The 24,428-nt window shown below is 36.0% G+C and overlaps 1 protein-coding gene across 9 annotated transcripts in view; it reads left to right on the top strand.

Annotated features, from left to right (window-relative positions):
* Positions 1-24,428, top strand: part of TTLL5 (tubulin tyrosine ligase like 5) — a 342,013-nt gene that overhangs the window by 88,731 nt on the left and 228,854 nt on the right. For 6 of the 9 annotated variants that reach the window (XM_043985332.1, XM_043985339.1, XM_043985331.1 and 3 more), the window contains exons 15-19: positions 471-565; positions 2,515-2,556; positions 12,056-12,169; positions 18,713-18,804; positions 23,514-23,576. In XM_043985332.1, the coding sequence (XP_043841267.1) occupies positions 471-565; positions 2,515-2,556; positions 12,056-12,169; positions 18,713-18,804; positions 23,514-23,576 (406 nt within the window). The remainder of the gene's footprint in view (positions 1-470; positions 566-2,514; positions 2,557-12,055; positions 12,170-18,712; positions 18,805-23,513; positions 23,577-24,428) is intronic. The other 3 variants (XM_043985336.1, XM_043985334.1, XM_043985333.1) reach the window with 1 other exon arrangement.

The following is a 24,428-nucleotide window of genomic DNA, read 5'->3' as shown; positions in this document are numbered from 1 at the left end:
AAAAACTGCTTCTATTCAGACTTTAACTAGTGCTTGATTTCTCAAAGCTATTAATAAGATGTAATAACTACTGTGAAACAGGCAGGCCTATTACCTGCCTTATGGATTTTTTTCAAACTCTCCCAATGAAGAATTCTTTTCCAGTCAACATTCAACAGAGTTCCTAAAACAGCTCTTGTTTTTGTAACATGTATGCAGCAATGGGTTTAATTGTTTGTGTCATTATTCTCAAGTTCATCACATTTTCTTAATAAGAATGACCTACATAGCCAGAAGAGTTGTATCTGGTCCCTTTTAGTTATGGTGGTTTCAAGTTTAAGCATAGTTGAAGGTAGAGACCTTTGGGATGCTTTTGCCTGGGTAGGATATTGGCAGTGAAACTTGGTTTGTACTACAAAAGAAAAGGTAAAGCTAGACCTGCAAATTTCCTAGAAAATGGCAGATTCTAATGTTGCTCATTCTTTATTCAGGATTTGTGTGCCAAGACTCTTCTCAACGGTCATCAACCAGGCCAATTTATCCCACATTTGAGCCTTCCAGGCGAAATCCCTTCCAGAAAAATCAGGTAAGCGAATTCAGCCTCTGGGAGCCTCTAGGAGGACCACAGGGAAGTGGACAGTTTAAGCTGGCATAAGAGCCAAATGGGTGAGCTTAGGCAACATGGACTGTCAGGGCACCTGCTGGAGAAGACTACACCATGGGACTTTTAATAGGAACATAGATAGGTAGCTGACAGCCAGTTGCATTCAGCCTTGGCGAATAGCTTAGACTGTCAATCAAATTGTTTTCCTTTTCTTTTTTTCTTACTTTCTTTGCTTCTCCTTCTTTTTGCTTTACTTCCCCTTTTCTTTGTTTTTCTTTTCTTCTTTCTCAGATTGATATCCATATAATCTGTGCACAAAAGGGAAAGATTATATACTAATTCCCAGTGGCTGCTTTGTTAAGTATTTTGTGATCTTCATTTTGGCCTCATGATCCAGACAAAAGATATACAGCTGAAAATCTTCCCAACAAGTGGGTCTCCTCAACTGTATCCATGAAACATTACCTGAAGTGAAATGGTATAGGGTCTAAATCCTCTTGGATATAACTCTGGCATTGTCTGATTACCCTCTCTCCAGAATGGCCTTTCTGTTCCAGCTGCGCCAATCAGCTTGTCATTCTTCTCATAACCACTTGCTGGTTCTCACTAAACATGCTTTCATTTGTATCATATGCTCCCATCTAGAGGTCTCATCCTCTCCTCTCTGCCCATCTGGATTGATTGCATAAGTGCCTCCAAGCTCATCTTCCTTTAAGAAGCATTCCTTAATTAAACCACCTCATTCTGATGATTCCTTTGCTTTGCTTCTAATCAACATTTCTTTTCTCTGTACTTTATTATTGTGTACTCCTGGTTTGTTGCTTTGTTATTCTTTGTATCTTGTTTACTAGATTGTAAGCTTTCTGCAGGCAGGGCCTTTGTCTTGTCTCTTTCTTTTATATTTGCCCATACCACATAGGCTAGTGATCTGCACTGATAAAATATGTCTGGACTGACAGGCAGACAGAATGTTACTTATTTAAGTATGTGATGCTTTTTCCTATAGAAAATCTAAACTTTGTAATGTGGTACAAAGGAGTGTTCTTCTTTGAGAGATATCTTTTTGGAAGAAAATTTAAACTAGGAGCTTGATTTTTAATTGATCAATGGATCTTTATAGATCAAGGGTTTTGTTTTTATTTTTAATAGGGAGAACTAGAGAACTGGACCCTTATTGTACTGGGAAAATTGATCACAATTGGTTATCTGCTTTTTCCTCACATTGTTCCTGTAGTCTTACTGTAAATAGCAGTCATCTAGATAATAATGATAATAACTAACATTTATAGATTTGATCTCATAGGGTTTTTAGCAAAAAATTATATTATCAGTGTTGCCATGCAATTTTAATATATTTTTTTCACCAAGTTTCTCTCTGGAATGGCTACATGTCTGTTATGGATGAATTGTTGGTTTCTGTTGTCAGAATTATGAAAATCCTAGAGTATCCATTCTCTCTTTATTTTGCTAACTGGTAGGCAATGGTGTTATGTTATGTCATTCTCCTTAAGCCTGTAAGGTATTTTGGTGGCTAAAGAAATTGCAGCTGCATTACGTGTAATGTGAAATGAATTTGTCAGAGTAAGGAAAAGAATTATACCAAATGACAAGGCATGTAAGTGTTGTGATCTGTATATGCAGAAGAGTAAATTCTTTTGAAGTATTGGAGTGGTTTCTGTTTTTTCAGTTTTAAGAATGTTCGTGTTTTCAGAGTTATGAAAATGAGGTTAGAAATAGATATGTTACAGAAGAAGACAGCATATGGGGAACTAAGTGCTCTTGAAACACCACTTCCATATTATAGAAGTCTCATTCTAGATTTCTTCCTGGCGATCACTTTCTACCATCTTCACATATTAGGATTGGTGGATGGGGACATAGGAATTTTAGGAGAATATATGGCTTTATTCCATTTTTCTATCTTTTTTTAGCGTCCAGCATCTGCTCCAGCTCAGTCATCAAACTGGAAACAGGTAAGTTTTGGCTCATTTGGAGACTTCATTTCCATTCCAAAATTAGAAAGTCACTTAGCTTTAGTTTCTAGTTCTTGAGTTGTATAAGTAGAGAATTCCTCAAGTATTTGAAGAATTTAATAGCACAAAATGAAAGTAAAAGTGGGGATAAGTGTATAGCAGAAGAAAGGTCTGGAGGAACAAAAGACAGGAAACCATAGAATATAGGAACTTTTTAGAAGTCTCTTCACCTCATATAACATAGATTGAAGGAGAGAATGGAGGCAATGGATGCTTAGGTAAATGGAATGGAGCTTAAAAAGTACTAGGTCTATTTGGATAGAACATTTCAGAAAAAAATGTAGGTCTAATGATTTCTTTTTTGCTTATACTGTTTTTGGTCATGAGATTATCAGTAGTACAATTTAGAAATAATTCTCATGATGGTTTTGGACTATATTTGTTAACTAACATCTGCCATAAGAGATGAAGTTTAACATATGTAGTTTTATGTTATGTACTTAATCAAGATTCTTTCCATATACTTTTCATAGTAACTCATAAACACTAACTATAAAACAGTGTACCTATTTTATTCTTTCCTATGAGTGTCATTCTCTAGTTCTCACATTAATTGCTCTCAAATGCAGTGTTAGCATTTGAGTTCTCCAGATATTGATTTCTCTCTTGTTCTTCCTCTTTCTCCCCTTGATCTTCTTTGGGGAATGGCAATAAATTTGATCTTGGCATTCTTTAATAGTGTATAGGCTTTAGATGCATTGAATTATGTTGAGTGTGCTTCATATGACTACTACTTCTTTAGTGAGGCAGTGAAGTGTTAATATGGGCCTTTGTTCCTTTGATACAGCACCTGAGCTTGGAAGCTTGAACTATAGTCAGTGGAGGAACTGATCCTGGCATATGGACCTTTGAAATAAAAACAAACAAAAAAGCATCTCTTATTGAACTTATTAACCAGCCAAGATAGCTTCCTAAACATGATTTTAGTATTTAAGTTTAGTATTTTAATGCGCTGTATGTAGTATTTTGTCTTATTAAGTAACCATGCTATATAAGTTTATTCTTGACCTCCAAGAATGGGTATTGTAAATATTTCATGGAAGGAATCTATCCAGAGATGTATAGCTTTCTCAGTGTTACTCTCAAGACATTAGCCTTATATTTAATCATACCCTTATTTTTCCCTTTCTTCATTTCGGTTTTGTTACTCGTAATTATATCTCTTCTATCACTGTGTTATGCATCTTGTCTTAATTAGTGATCAAGTACTACAGTAGCACTCTAAAACAGTTCTTGTAATACTATTGCCTGACCATGACCAAATGGAGCTATTTGTTCTTGGAATGTCTTTCTGATAATGAAATACCCTTAAACTCACATAAATAGAGGTCTTCTAGCCTCTGCAAAGTGTACTTCTTTCTCTGTAGCTCCCAAATCATGTTATTCTTTTCTGTTATATAACATAGTTATTCAGTTTTATAGTCAATTTTCTCACCTTTATCATTTACTTTTTTCAAAAAAATTTAATTTTCAGTTCCACATTTTCTCCCTCCCCCACCCATTGAAGAAGCAAGAAGCAGGATACCCATTATATATATATATATAGTGATGTAAAACATTTCTACATTATCCATGCTCGGGAAAAAGAGAAAGAAAAATAGAAAAAGAAAAAAAAATGAATCTATCTGCATTCTGAGTTCATCAGTTTTCTAACTGAAGGTGGATAGTGTTTTATATCATGAGTTCTTTGAAAGTTGTGGTGGATTATTATATTGGTCAGAGTTACTAAACCTTTCATTACCTTATTCATTTTGAAACTATTTCTTCTTTCTCAGTTTCTCACTTCTCTTAAATAAATTTAAAATTTTCTCCCAGGTTATATTTTTTGCTAAGTTGTTCTTTCCCATCTCCGTAGTAATCTTTGTGTTATTTCAGAAATAGTAATGCTTCATGTTTTCTGTTATCTGTAGATTTCATGGCTCATATTTTTTTCTCTTAGACCATCAATGTTAATGAAACTTTTAACCTCTACCTATCCCCAAATGATGGCCTGAACTTGAGTCACTGTTATTTATCATACCTTTTGATGATGGGCTTTTAATTTGTTTTCAATTTATATCACAGTATTGAATCAAAACAAAGTTGTTATGAAGCAGAATTTAATTTTTGAAGACAACTTCAGATACCCTTTTCTCACCAATTTTATCAAAGCATCAAGGTTGTCTAATGTGATTTAAAATGAGTAAAATCTCCATACTGCATATTCTTCATGAGTCCTCTAACCTCTAGATATTTACAATTTTTCTTCTTAATATTTGTTTCACTATTTTACTAGGGATTCGTGTTAGACTTACCAGGCCGGTAATCACCAGGAGCATGCTTCTTACCATTTTTGAAGACTGGTACCATATTTGCTTTTTTCTAATCCTTCCCAGTTCTTCATGATTTTTCAAACATAATTGTAAGTGCTTTTGGTAAGTTTTTGTTTTTAAAACCAATTCCCTTTATGCCCACCATGACGCATGTCTTTTAGACCTGCTGATTTGCATATATTAAAAATTTTCAATTACCATGTATACTTTTTCTATGACTAATTTGCCACAGGCAGATTATTGCCTGATAATAAGAAAAAAAATTTTTTTTTAATTTTACTCATCTTCCAAAATGGAGTTCATTTCTTCATTTTGTCCCATGTCAGTTTTTAGTTGGCTAATATTTTAGTCAATTTTTTCTATCTACATCCACACACACACATACACATCCATCCACGTGCATATATGTGTATGTATGAATATATATTACATACAAATATTGATTTATTTATATGATGTTTCTTATTTATTGGACAACATTGATCCAGTTTCTCCCCCTTCCCCCCCCCCCGCCCCTTATTACCTTTTATTGAAGCTTTGAGCCATATGTCATGTTTTAGTTTGGTTTCTTTACATATTATTGACACAAAAAAAGGTTTTATGGAACTGTATCAGTTAATTCTCAGTTTTTGCATTATTCTCTTTCTATAAGATTGTAGTTTTAGACTATTCTATTTCTTCCCCCTTCCCCCACCATGTTTTATATTTTTATATTTGCATTCATTGGCTATTACTAACTCTGTTACTATCTTTTATATCTTCTTTCAAACTTAATATATATTTCTTTATTATATTGAGTTTGGATCATTTTTGATATTCCTCTTTCACTTCACTGTAACGGTCTTCTCATATTCTCAGTTGTCCATCAGGTATGTGATAGTTATTACTCTGAGTAGATTTCTAGATAGTAAGGTTGTACTAATAGTAATGTATCCCTCTTGATCCATTGCACAGTGCCTGAACAATAACTGGATAGTCTAAAGTTTCTGGAAACATGAAGTATTTTTGATCATGCCTATACTAGTCAAGTCAGGGGTTCTGAGAGGCAATATTTTCATGATGGCTTGAGCCCACTCACCTTTTTTTTTTTTTTTTAACCTAGACTTACCACAACCTTAAGTTAGAGATTGTAGATCATTTATAGAAATTCAAAAGCACAAAATGGCTTTAGTCAAGAATATTTTATCTTTGTTCTCTAGCCACCTAAATAATCTGTAAAAGACAATAATGTGGTTCTAGCTTTTACTTACTTTTTTCTCCCCAAATATCTTGTTAGCTAAGTATTTCTCTATCCTTTGTTTCTTTCTGTATTGTTTCCTCTACTTACAATACAATTCAAAGTTCTTTACAACGAATATTGTAGCAAAATATAGTAAAATATATTTGCTATAACAAAAAAATTTTCTATTTTGATTTATAGTCCCCAATAATAATTTTTTGTTGATCTCTTTATTATGAATAAGCCAAATGCAGTGAATATTTTTTCTCAATGTGTGTGTATAAGTCAAATGACAAATATATGTGTCATTTTATATAATTTCAGTGATATTTATTGAGAAACTATAGTTAGAATAATACTTCTAACTTGTCAATTTACTTTCTTTTCTCAATCACAAAGCTGTTTCAATGGCTTCTTCAAAAGGACAGGGAATCCTTAAGTATCTATCTGTTGATTTCTTTCCCAACTTCTAGTAGTTGTAGGGGATGCTGCTGCCATGTGCTTAATCCTGATCAAGAAGAAAGACAAAATGGAAGCCTTGAGAAAACTTAGGAGAAATTGACTACATTGTCTTTGAGTTTGTGGTAGCCAAGAAGGGGCATGACAAACATAATCAGATGTGTGCCTTAGATTTTAGGAAAGCAGTTCTACACATTTCTTAGCAATGATTGATATAATTTCATGGCCTCTTAGGTCTTAGAAGGGTTGTAGTACTCTACAAGCAAAATTCTGACAGTGTAATAGCAAATTATCTTAGTGAGTCTGTATGGTGGCTAAAATTCTAGCTAAACTGTCCAAAAATCTATTGAGTGGTCGCCATAAATTATAAGCTTTAGCAAGAGTTTAGACTTTTAAGTATTTATAAAGGAGCATAAGAATTTGGTGAGGAGAGAGAAAGAGACCAAGATTCCTTCATCTATCTATCTCAGGGAGCCAGCATTTTAGCTCCACTCAAACTGAGGTCCTGGGTGAAAGAGAGCTCGCTTGCTTGCTCCTTCCTCCTCCCAGAAACCTCCTTTCCAACAGGAAACAGGGCCGTCCACACACACAGCTCCAAGCTAATTGGCTGGTAGCTCTGATTGACAAGCCCCACAGGTGGTTCTATAGATGTAACTTCCAGACGCTAAAGTCACATAGCTATGTCCTCAGGCCAGAGCTCACAAAATGTTCCTCCCAGCAGGGGGCGTTATTCCAACTCTCACATGAGCATGAAAAGAAGAATGTATGAGATTGATGTGGCTGCAGAGGGAACTTTCTATTGAGCTCAGATTTTAACAGGGCATTCATTATAAAATCTGGAGGCAGTAACAAGAGGATGAAATCAAAGAATGTCAGACAAAAAGAGCACAGCCAAAAAGGCTGAAGCCTAGAAGAAACTGATTCTTACTGATATTGCTAAGGATCACAAAAGTGGAAGAAATAATATTTTAACTACTAAATTCTTAATAAACTCTCCTGGACTCTGGCAAGGAAATTGAAATCCAGAGATGTAAAGTGACTCATTCAAAGTCACATAGTTGGCACAGCCAGAATTTGAACTCAAGTCTTCTGACTCCAAACTTAGCACTGTTTCCATTCTACTACTCTAATTTGAGGAATAACATAGTTTTCAAATTTCTGAATTTCAGCAAGACTTTTAACAAAGTTTCTAATATTCTTGGGGACAATATGTAAAATTATGGGTTGGATGAGAGTGTAATAGTTCCATGGATTTGGAACCAGTATCCAAACAATGTTCATTAAGGGTTCAGCATTGAACCCTTCCCTTCAGTCCTGACCTCAAAGGTCCCATCTTCGTTCTAAGATACTTTGATTTCAAGTAAACCTAAAAGTGTGGGGGAAGAATTGGTCACTGACAGAAGACACTTAAATTTGTAGCTGCCATAAAACTGAGAAGAATGGTTCATGGATGAATGACAAGCTGAAATGATGAAACAAATTTAACAAAATTAAATTTAACAGGGTTAAAATCTAAATTGTTCTACTTGGGTTTTTTAAAAAATCAATCACACAAGTATTGATTCCAGGCAAATAAGAAGTTGGGATGGGAAATGGTGAGGAGTCAGAGTTTAGGGAATTTACTTTAATGACATGTCATGTGATGAAAAGCTCTGGGGATTTTGTTTGCTCACAAACTCAATATAAATCAATGGTATGATGTAACTTCCAAAAAAACCCTAACTTGATCTTAGGCTATATTAATTCATGTTTGGCATCCAGAATAGGGACATAATTCTCCCACTGTCCTCTGTACTGATCAGGATATACCTGGAGTATTGTGCTCAGTCTTGACTCACATTTTAAGAGTGACACTGATAAGTTAGCACTCATTCAGAGGATTGCTGCTGCTGTTTGTCCTTCCTTCCTTCTCAAAGAGGACCATGACATCAGAGTGATGTCATGACTTGCAGTGTATTGGATTTAAGTGAGAGAGGTCTGAGCAAGGTCACCAACTTCACTCTCTTCTCCAGAGCCATCTGGGTCCAGTGGTAAGAATGACTAGAGATGGCCCCAGATATTTAGGGCAATTAGGGTTAAGTGGTTTGTCCAGGGTCACACAGCTGATAAGTATCTGAGGTCATATTTGAACTCAGGTCCTCCCAACTTCAAGGCCTTGCTCTATCCACTGCGTCATCTAGCTGCTCCTCATTCAGAGGAAGGTGACCATAAAAGGACCTGGGCTTAATCCAGAGAAGGGAAGACTTGGCGGGGACAGGATTATTGCTTTTCGATGTTTGAAATACATCAAGGAGGGATTAGATTTGTTATGGGTGGTTATAGAGGGCAAAACTAAGACCAGTAAGTAGAGGTTAGCAAGACATTTGGATTCCATATGAAAAAAGAGATTTCTAACAATTACAATTACCCCAAAATTAAAAAAAAAAAGATTGTCTTGTGAAGTAATAAGTTCCCTATCCCTATGTTCTGGGTAGGGAGCTGAGCTAGATAACCTCTAGTATATCACCTAGTATCGATTCCTTCATCTGTCAGCTGGACCCTTGCAGGAACCTTCTGGGCTGTCTCCCTGCCTCAGCTCTCTCCTCACTCCATTCTCTGCTCAGCTGCCAAATTGATTTTCCTAAATAGTAAATGTGACTCCCCTACTCAATACAATCCAGTGGCTCCTTATTGTATTCAAGATCCAATATATAATCCTCTCTTTAACATTTAAAGCCCTTCACAACCTGACCCCTTACTACCTTTCCAGTATTCAAGCCTTCCACACACTCTGTGATCCAGCTTCACTGGCCTCTTTGCTGTTCCTCACACATAACACTCCATCTCCTTACTCATTACATTTGTATTGTCTGTCTCTTATGCCAGAATGATTTCCTCCCTCACTTTGAACCCCTCCCTCCCTTGCTTCCTTCAAGACTCCACTTAAATCCCCCCTGGCAGTTGGCAGTTCTTTGCTATTTCCTCCCACCCTTCCCCGTCTCTGTTGCCTAATATATTTGGTATGTTTGTAGTTATATGTATCTTGAACACGAGCTTGTTGAGGACAGGGACAGTGTTTTTTGCCATTCTTTGTCTACCTAGCACTTAGCACTATGCCTGGCATCTACCATGTGCTTAATAAATACTTGTTGATTGGCTGGCTAGCTAGAAGATTTATGGTGATGCTCATATTAAAGAAATTCTGTTTCAACAAAATAGCAAGGATGCATCATTAATTTTGTTATAATAGGATTTACTTTGTATTCTTTTTAATGGGATTATTCCTTAGTCAATACTCATTTTCCTTTAAACATTACTTCTGGTGTGTTGTTTTTTTTTTTTTTCTTGTTGTATAAGTCATAAGGCTAGAAGGGATCTTAGAGAACTTTGGTTTAACTCTTATATTTTATAGATGAGGAAACTGAGACCCAGAAAAATTGTGACTGAAACAAAGAATCCTAATGTAGTGATCCTGTCGGCATACCGTTACCTTTTTACATAGATTCCTGCCCATGAACTTTACTTTTTCTAGGTCTTCTAAAAATAGCATTATCGAAAATGTTCCTTTCTTGCTGTCTTTTTGCATTGTTTAAAACTTATTTAAATTTAGATAACACTTTTTCTGTGTAAGCACTACTGGGCTTTGAAAAAGTTACTGCTGTTAGAATTCTAAGATGATGAAACTTCAGTGTGTAGTCTAGCCTTAATAATGCCAGCTGGTATTTAATGATAAGGAAAACCCTCTTTTCATCCCATCATCCACTTATTCTTTTTCACTCAGTAGTCGTATCTTACACTGAAGATTCTTTTTGAAGATCCTTTGCTTTGATTCTTTTCCTAAATCTCTAAAGTTTCCCTTCGACTTTCCCCTTCAGTGTGTTCTTATTGTTCTATATCCCCATAGAAAATGTAATGAGTAAAAACTTCTTTGGCATTCTTTAAGAAACTCTTCAATTGTAACGTTGATGGGTCAGTGAAAAAAAAAATCAGCCTTTTCTTTTGGCCTGTTTTATAGGTTCTTATCCATAGAATAACTGGTGGTAAATCTATTTCTGACAACCTTCTTGAAGTGTTATGCTCATCTTTTCTTTGACTGCTTATCTATCTTTCTATCCATTTTGTACAGAGTTAAAATTACTGTTTGTCATCAGTCAGGAGGAGGGACTTGAGAAACCATTGGTAAAGATTCCTTTGCACACTGAGTGAACATCTTTGCTGATATAGTAAGAAAATGTTTCCATTTTCTTCTGGTCAAGTTTGTTTGTTTTTGTTTTTGAGAGTCAGAAAGGAAGGTCTTGTGCATTTCCTGCTTGTCCTACTTGTTCTTGTTCAGTCTTTTTCAGTCTTGCCCAATTCCTCATGACCCCATGTGGGGTTTTCTTGGCAAAGACCCGGGAGTGCTTTGCCATTTCCTTCTCCAGCTCATTTAACAGGTGAGGAAACTGAGGCAGACAGGGTGAAGTGACTTGCCCAGGGTCACATAGCCAGAAAGTGTCTGAAGCCAGATTTGACTTTGGGGAGCTCAGTCTCCCTGACTCCAGGCCTCGCACTCTATCCACTGTGCCACCTCGCTGCCCTACTTGTCCTACTAGTCAATTTATTTATGTTTTTAAATAGCTGCTTTATCTAGCTTAGCAATTCAGGATCAGGATACTTGATGTAGCCTGGCTCCTTTTGTTATCTTACTTGCCATGTTATTGCTTGTTCAAGCAACAAAACCAATTTATACTTTACTGCACTTAGGACTTTCCTGATTATCAGAAATTGAGAGAATACATATCCTCTTTTTTTTTTCTTTTTTTACATATCCTCTTAATGAAACTGATAGGCAGCTTGCATGTTCCATTTGGTTGATGGGTTGGAATCTAGCCTTCTTGAGTTCCTTTCTGTCATCTTGCTTGAATCCCCTCTAGTCACATGCATTTCTCTGAGCTATTATGTCTAAGGTCTGTCTCGGTGTCATCAGTGACTTTCCAAGATATGTATTCTCACTTAATTTCCAAATCCAATATTAGGCTGTAAACTAATCTTTTAAATCTATGATCACTTATTTTTGTTTTGTACCACATTCCTCCTTTCTTTACTACTATATGGTACATATTTATTTATTGAACCAGGAGAGTTAACTTTAGCTTGAGGCTTTTGCCATGGCCCTAAAATAACTATTGTCCACGTTATTATTATAAAATCAGATTAAAGAACCACTATCTTAGAAAACTAGTTGGGAGCCTCTCATTTCAGTTATTTTCTGAACTTGCAGTATCTTTTAAAATTCATTTTCCCTTCTTGCCTCTATTTTGCTGAATTTCATCTTGACCATAGTGTTTTGGGCTTTGGGGTTAGTTATTGCTAACTAGGTTAGACATTTTAGCCTGTAGTCTTAGGAAAGGATAATATTGCTGTTGGATGAATAAAAAGAAAGAAGAGAATCAAAAGGATAATGAAAAATTGTGCTTTTTCTTTTTTGCAGCGTTCTCGTCCTCTGTCTGCTAGTGATGCTGAAATGAAAAACCTTGTGGGTTCAGCAAGGGAGAAGGTGCCGGGGAAATTAGGTGGTTCCGTGCTTGGCTTATCCATGGAGGAGGTAAAAAATAATTCTATTTCTGGCTCTGGTGATTGAAGATAAAGGTGAGGTGGGAATGAGTGTGTCATCCTTCAACAGCAATTTGATTATTTTTGGCAAATAGAATTTTCACTGAAAAGGGGGAAGGAATTGTCCTGGGGAAAGATGATGAAGGGTTTTGGAGAGACCAGACAGACTAATCTTCATGACCTCCTTAAAGTAGCAAAAGGAAGAGCAAAAAGAGATAAAATCTCTAGAAATATCCAGAAAATCCCATTGGAAAGACAGCATGCCATAGAGAACCTCAGAAACAAATGAAGAAATCATATTCAAGAGAAACAAGGGGAAAATGACTGAAGAAATGCCTGCTGATGCAGCACCAGAAATAATGTAAGAAAAGTCTCTGTAGGTGGATAATAGATAACCTCAGGGAATGCAAAGAAGACTTGAACCTAGGAAAAAACCATTGGAAGACTTAAAGGAATATATAAATGTAGCTAAGAAGCCTTCAGTGGAATTAAAGGAAGATAAGGAGTCATGGAAGAAATCTTAGGAAAAAATAAGGGGGGAAAAAAACTTATAAAATTGGATTGTAACATAGAATGTAAAGGCATTACTAGAAGAACAAAAGACCAAGGAAATGCATTGTAGCAGATAACAAAGAATAACAAAATTTAAATGGAAGATAAAGCTTAGAAAAAAATTAAAATCATTGGGTGATGCAGGAAAAAAAAATCACTGTTCTGGAAGGAATTGAACTTCATACTCATGACAGTCTCTGAACACATCAATCAAGAAAATAAGTTACTCATTTTTACTTCAGGAAATTATTATAAAACTTCCAGAACTAGTGAGAACACAGAACATTGCATATAGAAAGAATCCCTAGATCTTACTTCGCCCTAATGCCTCCATCAAGAATTAGCACTTCTTGGGAATAGATTGGAGAGGGCCCTAGAAGGTGGAAAGGGATAAGAAGGGTGATGGTATGAAAACAATAGTTCTTAGAAAGGGAAATTACAAATTAATATGACTGAAATAGAAGACTGGATAAAGGGGAGGCTAGTAAAGAAGAGATACCTAACTCTTATCTTAGAAAGGAAAGCATCAAACAAAACACAAAAGAGAATAATAGTAAACTTAAGGAGTTTGGAGTTAAACAGGTTAACAAGAGGGAGGAGGAATTGAAGAAAGGAGAGCAAGTTCATATTGAGTATAAGCAAAAGAAACAGAGACTGCTGACTTAGAGCAGGACAAGTATGCTAGGCAAATAAAATTGCAAATAAGATGTCAAATTGCATTGGTCAAGGAAATTCCCTATGCTATTATGGGTTCAATTCCTAACCTTGTTGTCTCTATCCCTATCACTACACATCCACCTACACACACTAAACCTACACTTAAATTTTTGAGACATCAAGTATGCATGTTTATATTTATATAAACAAATACACATATACATATATTTATATGCATGTTTAGTTATGTAATATGTATTTATATGAATTTTATATATGTATTGATATACAAGTACATACATCCAGCTCTTAGCACATTGCTGGAACATAGTTTGCTCTTGATAAATGTTTATTGATCGATTGATATACATAGTTAATGGAAGAAAACACATGTAATTATAACCCTAAATGTGAATGTATTATATTTCCTAATAAAAATTAAGGAGAAATTGATAAAAGCAAAACCCAACAATTTGCTGCACATAAAAGACACATTTAAAAATCTTTAGATACATACAGAGTAGAAATAAGAGGGATGGAATAAAATTAGAAGCTTAAAAAAAGCAAAAAGGGGCTGCTAGGTTGCGCAGTGGATAGAGCACCAGACCTGGAGTGAGGAGGACCTGAGTTCAAATCCAGCCTCAGACACTTGACACTTACTAGCTGTGTGACCCTGGGCAGGTCACTTAACCCCAATTGCTTCACAAAAAAAAAGAAAGAAAAAAAAGCAAAAAGACTTAAGAGATAAGTATACTGCAAAAATAATTTTGAAAGTAAATTTTAAATAAGGCAACAAAAAGCATATGGAGTAAAGAAAAGGAGTTGGTGATCCCAAAGGATAGCAATGGATATAAAATTTTAGGGAAACTTGAGAGATGAATGTACATAAAATACAAGAAGTGATATTAGATTTTGTTATAGAAGTACTTTAATAGTTGGTGCACCTGTGATTTTGTTGGTGTTGGTACTTTACAGATGCAGATTTCATTAGTAAGTTCAGCAGGTGGGATTTCATAATTGTCATGTTCCAAATTATCATCACTGTGGGATCAAACTGATAGTGAGCCTTTCCAAACTTAGCTAGAATGGACTGGCTTGTATGAAGTCTGTGCCTGGGTCCATGCTCGAAGCCTTTCCAGTTCCTGGTATAGCCTTTGAGAACTCAGGATCAAGGCTATACCATGATAAGACAATAGAGTGAAATTTTATGGAGTTATGAAAATAGATATAGTAAGATAATAATGTTTCCGTTCCCTAACAACTATTTGAATAACAAATATAGCCCCCTCAAAAAGATAAACTAAATGTCAGATTTAACAATATGAACATTAAATGCAAATCAACTAAATTCTCCTTGAAAAAGAAAAAGTGTTATGGAATGGATTAAAAAACAAACAAACTCAGAAGTAGAAAAAGAAGAATAGCTTTTTCTAGGAGTTGGGCTAAGAAAATGAGGCGATATATAGAACCTTAGAACACTATGATGGTAGGGTCTACTAAAAGTATTTTTAAAGCATGGGGGAGACTTGGACATGTTTGAAATCAGTAGGAAAAAAAAGTTTATAGAGAGAGATTAAAGATTAGAGAGGAGTTAATCAAGGGAGTGGTCTGCTGGAGAAAATGGGAGAGGATAGAATCAAGTATGTATGTAAAGAGTTTGGATTTAGTAAGGAGAAGGGCCATCTCATTGTCAGAGACGGGGAAAAACAAAAGATTGGGGGATGATGACAAAGGGTTTGGGGATGAAAAGAAGAGTAGAATAGTGAGCTCATGGCAAATGTCCTTACTTTTTTACAGTAGAGTAAGAGGTGAAATTCTTTCCTGAGGGGATGAGGTAGGAGGAGGTATGAGAAACAAAAGCAATGCTATTATATCATAGATAGTAAAAGGAATACTCACTAATAAAAATTTAGTAATTCCATATGTACAAAATAAAATAGAATTTACATCTCCCTTACAAAAAAGCTTATAGATTTACAAGTATTGGGTAGAAAATTAATAATAGTAAACCCCTGAATATCCTACAACAAAAACTTAATAAATTGAACAAAAAAATAAAGAAGTTATGAGTTTGAACCAGTTGGTGATCAAATTTGATTTAACAAATATGGAGAGTTAAATGAAAAAAGCAAGGAAATATATTTTCAGAATATTTGTAAAAATTGATTGTAGGGGGCAGCTAGGTGGCACAGTGGATAAAGCACTGGCCCTGGATTCAGGAGGACCTGAGTTCAAATCCAGCTTCAGATACTTGGCATTTACTAGCTGTGTGACCCTGGACAAGTCACTTAACCCTCATTGCCCTACCTCCCCCCCCCCAAAAAAAAAATTGATCATGTATTCAGACACAAAGAAATTCTTCTTTCGTTTTAAGATATAGTTACAAGTGAATTTTTTCAATCTTTCAAGGAATAAAGCATATTTATGTTATATATGCTATTTCTAAATATATGTGATAATAGTATTTAATCAGATAAATATAGTTTTGACTCAAAAAGCTGTTAAAGACAGAACAGGAAAAAAAGTTGACCAATCACATGAATACAAACAAAACAAATATATTTTACATATAGATACAAACAACTTTATATTATACTAGTCATTATCTTGTAATTATGCTACAGTAATACAAAGATATTCAATATTAGAATGACAATTGATATAAATAATAGTCGTATGACCACATTAATAAAAATACAGGAAAAGTTTCTGAGAAAATGTGGCCATTTATGATACAAACATTTACAAAATATATAGAAGGATTTTTCCTTAATATGATGAAAGGCATTTGCTTGAAACCAGGAGCTGACATTCTATGCAATGAAGTACTTGCCTCTGGAAAACAGTTTTTAAACAGGACTGTTTATATGTCTGCCACTTTTTTTTTTTTAGTGAGGCATTTGGGGTTAAGTGACTTGCTCAGGGTCACACTGCTAGTAAGTGTTAAGTGTCTGAGGCTGGATTTGAACTCAGGTACTCTTGACTCCAGGGCTGGTGCTCTATCCATTGCACCACCTAGCTGCCCCATGTCTGCCATTTTTACTTAATAGAGTTGTAGAAATGTTTCCTGTGGGAATGAAGCATCAAAAAGAAATTAGAAATACTAATTACCTCTTGATTAGAGGTTAAAATATCTTATTTGCAAGTGACAGATTATTTACCTAGAAAATCCAAGGAATTTAACAACAGAAAATTAAATGATGATAAATGAGTTTTAAAAGTTAGTAGGAAATAAGAAATAAGAAAAAAGGAAATACACAAAAACATTCATATTGATAAAGACTTGATAAAAATTGAATTTACAATAATGGCAACAAAATAAAATATATGAATACTTAACTATCAAAGCACAAAGAAGTCTTTATCAGGATAATCTCCAAACTATTTTGATGGACATAAAGCAAGAATTGAACAAGTTGAATGCTATCCTTTACTAGAATGAGCTAGTATAAGTGACCTAGGATGACAATGTGTGAGTATTTCCCAAATTAGCTTATAGAGTCGGTACAATACCAAGTATTACCTTATAAAGTGGATAAAAAAATAACAAATTTACATGGAAAAATTAATGAGTGAGAACATAGAAGGCAACTGTGAAAGAAAAGTTAATGGAGAAATTCCCTTGCCAGATTTCAGAACATATTTTAAAGCAATATTCCTCAAAATCATTTGGTACTAGATTAAAAGAAAAAAGAAAAAAAAAACCAGACCCATAGACTAGAATAGATATTCCAAAAGTAGAACAAAAGGTCTACAAAAGATTGGTGTCTGGGAAGTGTAAGTATCCTAAACATTGGAAAAAGGAATTCAATAAAAATTGTTGAGAAAATTAGAAAGCAGTACGGTAAAAATCAAGCCTAGATGTATACCTCATATCATACATTGTTGCAGATTCTGATTTGATCAATGAGATTAGCCAGAACAATTTTGAAAAGTTGGAAGAATAAGGAACTATATATTTAATCTCAGTTGAGAGCAGTTCTTTTTGCACAAATGAAAGTGAATTGAAAGTAGATGAAGTCAATTATTTAAAAACTTCAACAGGACAACAAAATAATAACAAAAGAAAAGAACCTAATGAATAAATTTTTGTAGTAAATATAGCATGAGGTTAAAAAGTTTGGCATATAGAACTTAAAAGGAACTGAGACAGTTTTCTTTTTAAAAGGAAGCAGTCCTCAATGCATAAATGGTTATAGAAATGAACAACTTGTGAAAGAAGAAACACAATTATAAGTAATTGTTGAATTTTAGTTTGGAAAAAGTTCAACCTTTCCATTGATAAAAGTACAATTTAAAATAACTTTAAAGTATAACCTCACATCCATCAAATTGGCAAAAGTGATGATATATGTTGCAGGGGGAGTAGAAAAACAAGTTCTCCATTACTTTCATTATAGAATCATGAACCTGTATCATCTTTTTGTAGAGCCATTTAACAATACAGAATAAGTGGTATAAAATTTATTACAGCCTTTAATTCAGTGATTCCATTACTTGGAATATATACTTTCATTGTGATTGAAAAAACTTTCTATAAAAACATTCCTATTTTCATTATTATTAATAAAATACCCCAGAAATAGCCATATTTCTAATAACTAAGGAATTGCTGAACACATTTTGTTGTATCAGTGCCGTAGAATACTATTATTTTATTTCAAATGGCAATTAGAGGGAATATAAATAAATTTTGAAAGAATAAATAATGCAGCGAAGACAGCTGAACTAGAACAGCAGCCACATACGTGTTCATTAACTATGACTATACAAAAAACTTCATATTTATACAGATATAAATGGACAAACAAGATGAGAAGGGGACATAGAGCAGAAAGGTTGTTATTAATTTAAATATATTTTATTCTAAATAGTTTGTTTTGTTGGTGGTGTTATTGTTATATTGGGGGTTTTGAGTATGGTGGATAGAGCGCTAGGCCCGGAATCAAGACCACCTGAGTTCAGATCCAGCCTCAGACACCTACGAGCTGTGTGACCCTGGCCAGTTCATTGTAACCTCTTGTCTGCCTCAGTTTTCTCACCTGCAAAATGGGAGTTACTGTGGCACCTACCTCACTTGGTTGTTTTGAGATCATATTTTAAAGTAGTACCTGACATAGAGTAGGCACATGACAAGTGCTTGTTCCCTTCCCCTTCTCTATAATTTAAAAAAGACAATGAAGGTGGGAAAATGTGAATAGGAGGCATCTCTTTATCTTGTATTTGTGGGCTCTAACTTCAGCTACTGCTACCAATGGTAGTATATATTCTAATGTCTATTATCATTACTGGTTTGACATGACTCTTCTCTTTTTCCTTAATCTAGATCAAGGTTTTACGGCGCGTGAAAGAAGAAAACGATCGTAGAGGGGGATTTATTCGCATATTTCCTACATCAGAAACGTGGGATGTTTATGGGTGAGGTGACAACCTTAGGGCTGGGAAACAAGCACCAGTCGATGGACTTAATTCCTAGTTGGAGTCCTGAGTTCCTCTGTTACTTACTGCTGAGACAGCACAGTGTCTGATGGACAGAGCACTGGACTGAGAGTCCGACAACCTGGCTTTGAATCCCTCCTCAGACATTTGTTAGCTTGTGTCATCCCAGGGAAGTCAATGAACTTCATAGAGCCTTAAAGTCGCATTTGTAAAAAGTAGACAATCATGTTTGTATTAATTATTTCACAGAGTTGGTGTGAAAAAGGCTCTTTGTAGACCTTAAAGTGCAGTGTAAATGTGAATGATTATTGCTTCTCGTTTAACCTGGGACCAGTCATTTATCTCCTATGAGCTACTTTCTTAATCTATAAAATGAAGGGGCTAGACTAGATTAATTTGAATTTCTCTTCAAGCTCCAAGTCCTATCTTAGCATGATTCTGGGAGCTTGAAAAAATACAAGCATGAAAAGATTCTCACTGAAAGAAGCCCATTTTATTAACTAAGCCCTTCTTCTACCTTACACAGTATACTTTTCATTGATATACATTCCAGAATACCTGAGAATTAGGAATTTAAGTATATTTTTTTCAGTATTTTTTTTTGTTGACATTTTGAAAAATGTGGCTTAGTAAGTTTTCCCTAGAATTCCCTTTTTATTAATTCAGTCATTCAGTTAATAACTATTGTCTACTGTGTACCTTGTAACTGTGAGGTAAATAGTAATTTGACTAAACAAATTCACATTTTAAAAAAACACACCTTTATTAGCATACAATAATATGCCAAGCAACTATGTTAGGCACTCAAGGAGATGCAAAGATTAGATTAATTGTAATCCAGTGTGGGGATAAGTGTGACAGACACCCAGTATTTTAATATCCCCTATGACCCTCTTGACCTTTTGTAAACCAGCTTTGGTCTTATCTTGCCAAGACCCAGGCCTCCACGGCACTCCCCAACCACCTCTATACCTTGAAGTCTCCACTTGAGTCATCATCTGTGCCTGTGTCACTGAGTCTCCCTGGCCTTTGATAGGCCAGCTTTAACCTTACCTTGCCCAGATCCAGGCTTCCACATTTTTACTCCTAAATCACTATCAGGATTTATTAAGCACCACAAGGAAGGAGCCAGTGAATAAAGAAATAATGAAAATTGGGGTGGGGTGGGGGGCGGGGAAAGATGATGGAAGGGACAAGTTCTGAGAAGAAGAGATGGGAGGGGAATAAAGGCACCAGTTAGGGTTTGGCCTTACTGCTGCTTCTTCAGAAACTGGAGTAAAGGAAGAGAAAGTAAATAGCAACTGCTGAGAATTTTAGAATTAGGGAGAAGTTCATAATTAATGGCCTCTATACAATATGACCAATTCTTATGCCTAGAGTGAAGGGGGAAACAACAATGTAGGTGACTTGAGGAGAGAAGGAAAGGGAGTTCAGTATAAAGTCAATCAGAGGAAAGTAAGAGGATTTTCATATAGCACTGTGGACCCAGCTGAGATGAAATAACTTAAATGTGTAGTAGACCTGGTTCACGTGATTGTATGACTCCTTACAGTGGTTCAGCAGGACACAGGGTCAAAGAAGGCAGATCATGAGGGTAAATAAGAATTGGGGCTTGGCAAGGTTTGAGTGGTAATAAGACAAGATGGGGGTAAGGAATTATAGAGTATAGGACAGCAGAAGGACAAGAGAATAGGGCATTCAAAGACAGAAGATAATGCCTTTCTTTAACTGCTTACCCTATAAGATCAGGATTGTGAAGTAGGGAAAGTGAGGTCTGAACATGGGTAATGATGGATTAGGAGAACAGGGATGGATCAAAGACTTAAATGTTGCCATTAATACAATTCAATAACTAATTGTTTGGTTAGACAAAACCCACCACCACCACCACCACCACCACCACCAAAACCAACTAGGTTACAAGGAATGAGGCATCATGAGAAAGGCAGAAGAACAGGAAAATGTAATGTCCTCTAAGCACAAAGAGGATGAGAGTTGAAGATGATGAACTGGTAGTCTAGGGTGTTCAGAGGGTTATGAACATGAATGCTGAAGTCAAGGATGATGGGGAACCATGAAGTAGAAAAGGGATACTGTGAGTCAGATGCTGAACTCTCTGGGGAAAGAGGTCAGTAGGTGGCAGCAGGGCTCAGGACAGGCCAGTATAATGAGATGCAGTGAACTTCAGAGGAAGAAAGATGGATGTATAATGGTTGCATTGGGGAGGGTCTAGAATTCTTTGAAGAATAAGTAGTATGCTGACCCCTTCCCATGTCCTGAATGGCTATGAGAGAAGGAGCAGCCAGCATCAGAGAGGGTGGTAAAGATGATAAAGTCTTTAGGAGAAATTTAAGTTTTACTGATTACAAGAATATGGAAATCATGTGAAAGTTAGTGTTGAAGGATAAGGGTCAGTTCATTAGCAAACATGGGGGCTTGGCATGGCAAGGTGTAAGCCTAAGATAGATAGGGATGAAATTGGAAGAGGCGCTTTCCCTTGCAGTAAAACTGGCCTGCTAGCTGTTTATTCTGTATACTCTTTTGCCTCTTGCTTTCCATGCTGTAGTGCAGATGGTTCCTCCAACACTGGAATGAACTTCTTTCTCACCTCCACCTTTCTTCAAAACACAGCTCAGGTGCTATCTCCTACTAGAGGCCTTTACTCATTCTCCCTCAGCTCTTGTATTTTCTCCCTCTTAAAATTACTTTGTATTGTTTTGTATTTACTTTGCTCTGAACGTGTGATATCCCACTCTCTATCCCACTGTGTAATTTCCTTGAGGACAGAGAGTTTCATTTAGTCTTTGTATCTCCTGTACCTAGCATAGTGCCCTGCTTAACAAGTTTGTTCAATTGAGTTGAATTTGTAGAGATATCAAGGAAAAGGATTTTTACCTAACTAAGCATATGACAGTTTTTAATCACACATTGGAGGAGCAAGAAATAGTGGTTTGTTAGTCATTTTACCAAACAGGGAAAAACCTGTAGACCTAATTAGCCCTCATGGTTCCACAGTGTTGTCTTCCAGTTAGATATCTCAGTTTTTTGCAAGATGGGATGAGAGGGATGAGGTTTATGGTGACTGGCATAGGGGTCCCCACCCCAAATGATGGAAAACTGCAGATGTCAACTCCCAAGGGAACCCTGTCATTTGATTGTAAGCAAGGGAGGATGGAGACTGGTAGAGGTAGAGAGAATGTTTGTCAAAAGGCAGCAAGCATACTCTAAGAAAAAGTGGATGGCCCTAGGAGTTAGGAGACTTGGATTCAAGACCCAGCTCTCTCATTTATTAATCTCATGACTTATAGCAAATTATATACTAGTAAGAATTATTCAGATCTGTAGAGCACCTTAAGGGTTCCCCACAGCTTTGGATAATGTAAAACTTGCCTCCAGCCTACCTGCTCACATTTAGTTCCTGTTATCCTCTTTCATGCTCTTCATGCTCCAGCCAGACTAAACCACCCAGTCCTTAATTTTGTTGTATACTTTCCTACTTCCCTGTAATCCCTTGTACAAGGAGTAGCCTCCCCAACATACATACATCTCTTCCTATAGAAGTCCTTTCTCTCTTCTAAGATCTAGCTCAGAGACTACTTATTCTTCTCATAAAGGCTTCCTCGAATATCTCAGCTCTCTTATGAATTTAATTATATTCTAGCTTGTATTCCACTACTTTGCATATATGACTTATCTTCCCACTATATCATAAGCTTCTATAAGAAGGGGACTATGCTTTCACCTCTTGTGCTTGCTTCAGTGCTTAGCACACTACCTGGCACACATAGTAAGCCAGTATATATGCATTCTCTCTCCCTCTTTTTTGCCCTCCCCCTCCCGTTCTTTCCCTCTCCCACTTCCTATCTCTCTTCCCCTAACCCCTTTTCTTTCCCTCTATACTCCCTATCCATCATCTTTGAATGCCAATTGCCCTTCACTTAATAGTGCTTTGCTAGTATTTGTAGAACTAAAATTGTTTTCTTCTTTGAACTCCTAGTGAGCAACTTTCAGTTAGTGAGATGTTACATGAAATGCTGAAATTTCAGAACTATAGTAGTAGGCTAATCTCATCATTAGGTAACATATCTTTGAGTGTTCAGATGCCAAATTGTAGGAAATCTCACTTATTTTTCAAATCTATGCCTCCCTGGTCCTTGTAAATGATACTCCATATCACAGGTACCAGACCCCAGAAGGTATGAGCCTAATAAAAAGACCTTTCCAGGCGCAGCTAGGTGGCGCAGTGGATAAAAGCACTGGCCCTGGATTCAGAAGGACCTGAGTTCAAATCTGGCCGCAGACACTTGACACTTACTAGCTGTGTGACCTTGGGCAAGTCACTTAACCCTCATTGCCCTGCAAAAAACAAAAGCAAAACAAAAACCAAAAAGACCTTTCCAGATTCAGTACAAGAGGAAAGTTTTCTATTCCTCATTCTTCTGAAAATTTTAGTGTTTGTAATTATGAAGCATATTTTTCTTTCCATTTTCCCAGTACCCATTTTCCTACAGTGTTTTGAATCTTCTACTCCTCTGATAGCAATTGAATTTGTGTACTTGTCACTTTTTATTTTTAAGAAAGATATTTTGTAAATTACACGACAACTGTGGGTTTGATTGTTTTATTTCTGTATCAGTCTTCTCTTGAACTAAATTAAAGATGTAACTAGTCCTTTCTCTGTCTTTCAGGTCCTACCTAGAGCACAAGACCTCAATGAACTATATGCTGGCCACACGCCTCTTCCAGGACAGGTGGGGATTTGTTGATTTTATAGCCTAAAATATTGGAAAGGATCACATTGTGAGGAAGAAGTAAATGAAAGACAAAGAAAATGGCTTTATAGAAATTATGGTGCTAGTTCCTTGGTGAAAGGGGGCTGTATAAATAAAGGCGTGCCTTTATTTAAGCAAATCTGATATGGTAACACCTCACTTGAGATCATTCATTTGAAAATCTCAGCTCTCTGGAACATGACCGTGACCATGAATCAGAATGAACCCTTCTCTTCCCCCCAACCCCCCCAAAAAGATACTTGATGAAGCAAAGTGAATGTTACAAATCCATGAACCAAGAGCTCTGTGGACATTTTTGAGAACAAACTCCCTAGGATCTCACTCAGAGTCTATCCTTTTAGATAGAGCCTTTAAACAAGCTTAATTTCCTAGCTTTTAACAGGTGAAAAAGCAGCAGATTAGAAGAGGCAAAATATATATACTGCAGCTGAAAAAAAATGATAGCTCATTGCATGACAGGAGTTTTTAGGGAGAATAACTATAAAAAGCAGACAGAATTACATAACTTCAGATTTGGAAGGGACCTCAGAAGCCATCTAAATTAACTTCTATCTGAATAGAAATACCTTCTATAGTAGTAGTAATAGTTGCCTTCTGACTGCTCTCTGAAGATTTCCATAAAGGGGGGGGGTGGCCCATAACTCTCCTGAAGTGACTCATACCCTTTTGGGATAGCTCTAATCATTACTAAGTTTTTTCCTTATATGAAATCAAATTTTCCTCTCTTAAATTTCTATCCAGTGTTCCTATTTCTACCCTCTGAGCAGAACACATTTCATCCTTCTTTTATATGACAGACCATGAAATACT

This window comes from Dromiciops gliroides, chromosome 2 (assembly GCF_019393635.1).
Source record: "Dromiciops gliroides isolate mDroGli1 chromosome 2, mDroGli1.pri, whole genome shotgun sequence".
Taxonomy (NCBI): Eukaryota; Metazoa; Chordata; class Mammalia; order Microbiotheria; family Microbiotheriidae; genus Dromiciops; species Dromiciops gliroides.
This window is presented reverse-complemented; position numbering and strand designations above follow the sequence as displayed.